Raw genomic sequence first — 5,000 nt, 5'->3', positions numbered from 1 at the left:
TCCAAGACTTTCCTAACTTTTTCAGTTTTTGGACTCTCTTGGTGTCTCGACTATTCGTACAAGCAAATTTCCGCATGTCCTCATCCCAAACTTTCGATTTCTGGGACTGGAGGTCTGCACCGTCACTCGCTTTCTTCGCTGAAACAGTTTCACTCACTGCCAGGTGTTCGGATATTGTCTCTGGTGAAGGGACTCTTGCGTTTTTGGGTTCATGCTCCTTTTTCTCCTCCTTAACCTTTTCTGAGGGATTATGAAGGTCTGCGTTTGATGGTGTAGAAAGTACATTTTCGTTATCGTCTTTTGCTTCTCCTGCTATTTCACTCTTAATGTATTCTGACACATTCATGTCTGAATTAGTATCGTATTTTAGGGGTCGTTGTGCAGCTGTAAGGAGACCACTGTTACTTCCACTGAATGGTTCTTGATTTTCGTCAACGTTGGTTAAAATTTTCGCAGATGAATCGGTATTTTCTGATTGCATAAGCGGAACCTTAGTGGGTTCTCTGTCTTGAAGATTTGCAGAATTTGGAAGCTGGAAGTTGACGTTCTTCAAATGATTTTCCTGTTGGGAAGACCCGGACGCAACAAGATTTGTTTTCTCTTTTGCGATCTGGGGAATGCCGCTTGAAGATAGGACCTCGTAGGAAATGCCGTCGCTCTGCAGAGATCCCTGTAGAGCGGAGCCTCCTTGAGGCTTTGCCGGCCCGAAGGGCGTGACTCTCAGGGCCACACACGGGACCCCGTTCATGAGAAAAACACTTTGGGCGGGAGGGTTTACGACCGCGATGGGTTTGCCGTCGTCCGATGTCTTGACGAGCGTCGACGCTTCCGCTCCAAGGGAAAGATTCGCACCAGTGTTGACGGATGGACTTAGCCTTTCCTCCACGCTAGCGGGAGGTCCCTTGGGCTCCTTCGTGGCCGGAACGTCGCAGAGTCCTTCTCGATTTACTAGTTCTAGATCTTGAAAGTAATAAGTAGTAACTGGACCTTGTTTAAAGGCCTTTCTTCTCGATGGGAATTTATTTCGGATCAGCACCGCTATCTGCAATGAGATAAATAGAATATTTTGTTAGTCAACATAGATCATATATATATTTTTCTTCTACGGATTTCTGAACTTGGAAATGTAAAACCTTGATTGAAATATTGAGCAAATAAGAATTATCTGACAACCACTACTAGTATCAATAATTTGGTTCTGAAAGAATATCCAAAGAGTACTTTAGTGGCAAACTTGGTCAAAGATCTAACTTACGCTGGTATCAGGAAGAGGTTCGTCCGGATGGTCGCGGGCGTAGGCGGCTGCCACCTCCCACGCGAAGGTCCTCGTCCCGGGCTTGTCCCTGAGTTCGGCGTCCACCCACTTGCGTCCTATCGCCATCCTGCAGCTGATCCCTTGTGTCTGAGTCACACCATTCTCCACGGGACTTTCTCTCCCGAGTTGAACGTGTTGCTCCTGATGCTTAGCGCTGGCCTCTTCGGCTGCGGCTGCGGCTGCGGCGGCGGCGGCGGCGGCGGCGGCCGCTGGTGTGACCGGCCTTAGATTGTACTTTGGAGACTGGCTCTGAGGAGACGATGAGCGGAGTGAATTGGATTCTACGTTAATCATGTTGCTAACCCTTTCGACTTGTGATAATACATTTTCTATTGAATTGCACGTTCTCGTGTTTGTGTGATTTTCGATTTTAGATTTAATAAGGTCTGTTTCTTGACAAGTCAATAGCTTGGGTTTATGATAATAATATTGATTCCCAGTGCTCTCATTTTCGACTGGCTCTCGTTTCAAGCCTATTTTTTTCAAAAAGTGGTCTGAAGTTAAGCCAGCGGTCCCTCCACTATCAACTATTAGTGCTGGTGACAAGTGTCTATGTCTAGACAGCTGTTCACTATTAGCTTCACTAAGCAAATCCTCGTCAGTTTTCCTCACATTTCCATGGAATCGAGATGACTCTTTGGTGTGAGTGCCACAGGCTGAGATCTCAGACTCTTCCTGCTGAAACGGTGAAGCAGTAGAAGCGCTGCGGTCGCTCCTGCTGACGACGGCCTCGGCTGCAGGACTAGCAGGAGGCGTGGCCTGAGGGGAGCTCGTCTCGAAAAAGAACTTTCGCTTTTTGGGAATGATAGAAGATTCGGAAGAAGCCTTCCTCTTGGTGGGCTGTGTTGGGGACGCCACAGGGACGTCAAAGTGGGTAGTGGGACGCGGAGGGGAGGACGGGACTTCACTGTGGGTGGGGGAAGAGGGGAGAGAGGGAGTGACATCATCGTTGTTGGCAGAGCAGGGGTGGGAGGGAGTGACGTCATCCTGAGACTTGGCTTCGTCCAGGGACTTGATGGCAACATTTTTGTAGACGTAAATCTGGGCGCCTTGACCTCCTCGGCGACACTTCTGGTTCTTGAATCTGGACTTCAAAACCTTCCCGAACTGAAAGTGAAAGGAACAAGTATATTAGTGGGATTCCGAGTCATGGAAGCACTGGCATTAGCGAATGAAAAGCCATTGACCAAAGACGTATCCTTCAACTCATCCTTACCTGTGCTATGTCCATGTAGTGTTGCGGATTCTCGTTGAGGTAAGTGTTGTAGAGGACATGGACTGGCGTGGTGGCCCCCTGTCGCTCCTCCAGCCTCCTGTCCACCCAGTCGTCACAGATCCTCCGCCACTTCGGCCGGTGCGAACTGGAGGAAAGGACATTTTAGGAGAAATGTTTTCACATCACTTTGGAAGACTAAGAAATTGTTTGAGGAAATTTGAGGAAGAGACAAGAAAGGAATAGGTTGACAAGGAAATAAGAATGTGTAGCCATCACATTTGTTGCTCTAATCCTATGAATTCTTCACAATAATAAAATATTTTGCTTTAATAATCGAACTCGCACAGACACAGACACAGACACGCATGAATGGTTTGCAGAAAATCCAATTTTTATTTTCTGCGCGCATGCAAGACACATTGATCATTTGATACATTTACACCGACGTTCTGACAGGAATTTTGATATTTTAGCGAATATCAAGACACTACTCATAACTTGAAACTTTATACAGGGGAGGGGGAGGGGGAGGGGGAGGAAGAGGAGGAACGGGGAAGGATATAATTGGGAGAAAGAAAGAGAGAACGAGAGAACGAGTGAACGAGTGAACGAGGGTGAGAAATAGAGAGGTAGAGAAGGAGAAAGAGAGGGAGGGAGAGGGAGGTAGAGAAGGAGAAAGGGAGGGAGGGAGAGGGAGGGAGGGAGGGAGGGAGGGAGGGGGAGGGAGGGAGGGAGGGAGGGAGGGAGGGAGAGAGAGAGAGAGAGAGGGAGAGAGAGAGAGAGAGAGAGAGAGAGAGAGAGAGAGTGTGTGTGTGTGTGTGTGTGTGTGTGTGTGTGTGTGTGTGTGTGTGTGTGTGTGTGTGTGTGTGTGTGTAAATATGTATATATAAATATAGATATAAATATATATATATATATATATATATATATATACATATATATACATATATATATGTATAAATGTACATAAATATATAAATATAAATATAAATATAAATATATATATATATATAGATAAATAAATATATATATATATGTATGTATAAATGTACACACACACACACACACACACACACACACACACACACACACACACATATATATATATATATATATATATATATATATATATATATATATATATATATATATAGAGAGAGAGAGAGAGAGAGAGAGAGAGAGATACTGATTGGCATCTGAAATCATATGCCACCAACCATATATAACCAATAACATATACAGAAGCGATAGATGTCAATCCTAATAGTAATCAAGGTTAACTAAGAAAATAAACAGTGGTATAATATGTCAGTCTATTATAATTTACGGGAACTTAAAATATACTAAACCGATAGGTTGAATTTGTGTAATTTCCACGATCAGGTAAAAAAAAAAAAAAAAAAAAAAAAAAAAAAAAAAAAAAAAAAAAAAAAACAAAAAAAAATAAATAGAATTGTCTATTAACTTTTAAAACTACAGTGATTGAAATTTGTCGTACTTTCAAATTATCCTACTAAAAAAATACAAATTTTCCTTAAGATATGTAAATTAACACTTGAATAAAATGATTGTTACAAAAATCTTACCTTTTAGTCGAGTTTTCCATGTAATTTCTAATAAACACTCGCTTCCGTCTGGAAATATTAACATAAGAGTTCTCTTTGTTATTCACTGGTGTACTGTTAAAGTATTTCCAAATTAGTGATCTACACTTGACCATTTTTCTGAATTACACAAGTCAACACCGCGAGACAGAGTGCGCTTTCTCATCGGAGTGCCGTGTTCACACTTCCACTGCTTCAAGTCGACTAAACGTTGCTGCGTGGAGCGGCTTTATATACAGAGGCCTTGAGGGTTGCGTCATTGTTGTGAGTCATCGCGCCAAGTTTCATAAGCTGACTTGAAGCTTTTCTATCTGTATTTAATTAAAATCTTTATTGAATGGAACATTTGACGTTCATACGTATGTATATGTATATGTATATGTATATATATATATATATGAAATAAGAACATTACACGGATTTACAGACATACCAACTTTAGCGAATCAAACCTGAACAAACAAGACTGAAAATGTTTATATCCGTTTTCCTCCTCCCAGCCCCCAGCCCCCCCCCCCTCCCCCCACGAATTACAATCACGTCACGAAATCTTCACTGAATATCACAGGACTTTCCCCTTATCCCTCCTGTCCATCAATGACACATATAGATAATGTTGATCTCTGCATATTGACCGACGCTTTCTCCTTAACAAACAACGCAATTTGCAACAGGATAAAACGGCACTAAATTCAGAGATGATTTAAAACCCTGGGTGCGTCTGCATGCTCCATCCTGATGTTCCGGTATGAGTCATTGACACTTGTTTATACTTGTTGTTCTTTGCTTTGTTTGTCTCTCGCTGTTCAGATCTTTGTTCGGGACAAGATTTCTTGGTAGATGATACTCGCGTGTGATATGTTTA

The 5,000-nt window shown here is 42.7% G+C and overlaps 1 protein-coding gene across 2 annotated transcripts in view; it reads right to left on the bottom strand.

Moving 5' to 3' along the window:
* The window catches only part of LOC122243732 (uncharacterized), a 5,758-nt gene extending 1,398 nt beyond the window's left edge, over window positions 1-4,360 (bottom strand). Inside the window, exons 1-5 of one of the 2 annotated variants that reach the window (XM_086555263.1) lie at window positions 4,118-4,360; window positions 2,532-2,676; window positions 1,928-2,422; window positions 1,256-1,564; window positions 1-1,042 (exon numbers count right to left, since the gene is read on the bottom strand). The exon at window positions 1-1,042 is cut by the window's left edge and continues 1,398 nt beyond it. In XM_086555263.1, coding sequence (XP_086411389.1) covers window positions 1-1,042; window positions 1,256-1,564; window positions 1,928-2,422; window positions 2,532-2,676; window positions 4,118-4,251 — 2,125 coding nt within the window. In that variant the 5' untranslated portion in view covers window positions 4,252-4,360. Of the gene's footprint in view, window positions 1,043-1,255; window positions 2,423-2,531; window positions 2,677-4,117 lie in introns of both variants that reach the window. The other variant, XM_086555262.1, reaches the window with a different exon arrangement.
* Between the last annotated feature and the right edge of the window lie 640 nt (window positions 4,361-5,000).

The sequence above is a fragment of the Penaeus japonicus genome, unplaced genomic scaffold (assembly GCF_977035675.1).
Source record: "Penaeus japonicus unplaced genomic scaffold, GWHDUDI00000001_assembly GWHDUDI00000030, whole genome shotgun sequence".
In the NCBI taxonomy this organism is placed as follows: Eukaryota; Metazoa; Arthropoda; class Malacostraca; order Decapoda; family Penaeidae; genus Penaeus; species Penaeus japonicus.
This window is presented reverse-complemented; position numbering and strand designations above follow the sequence as displayed.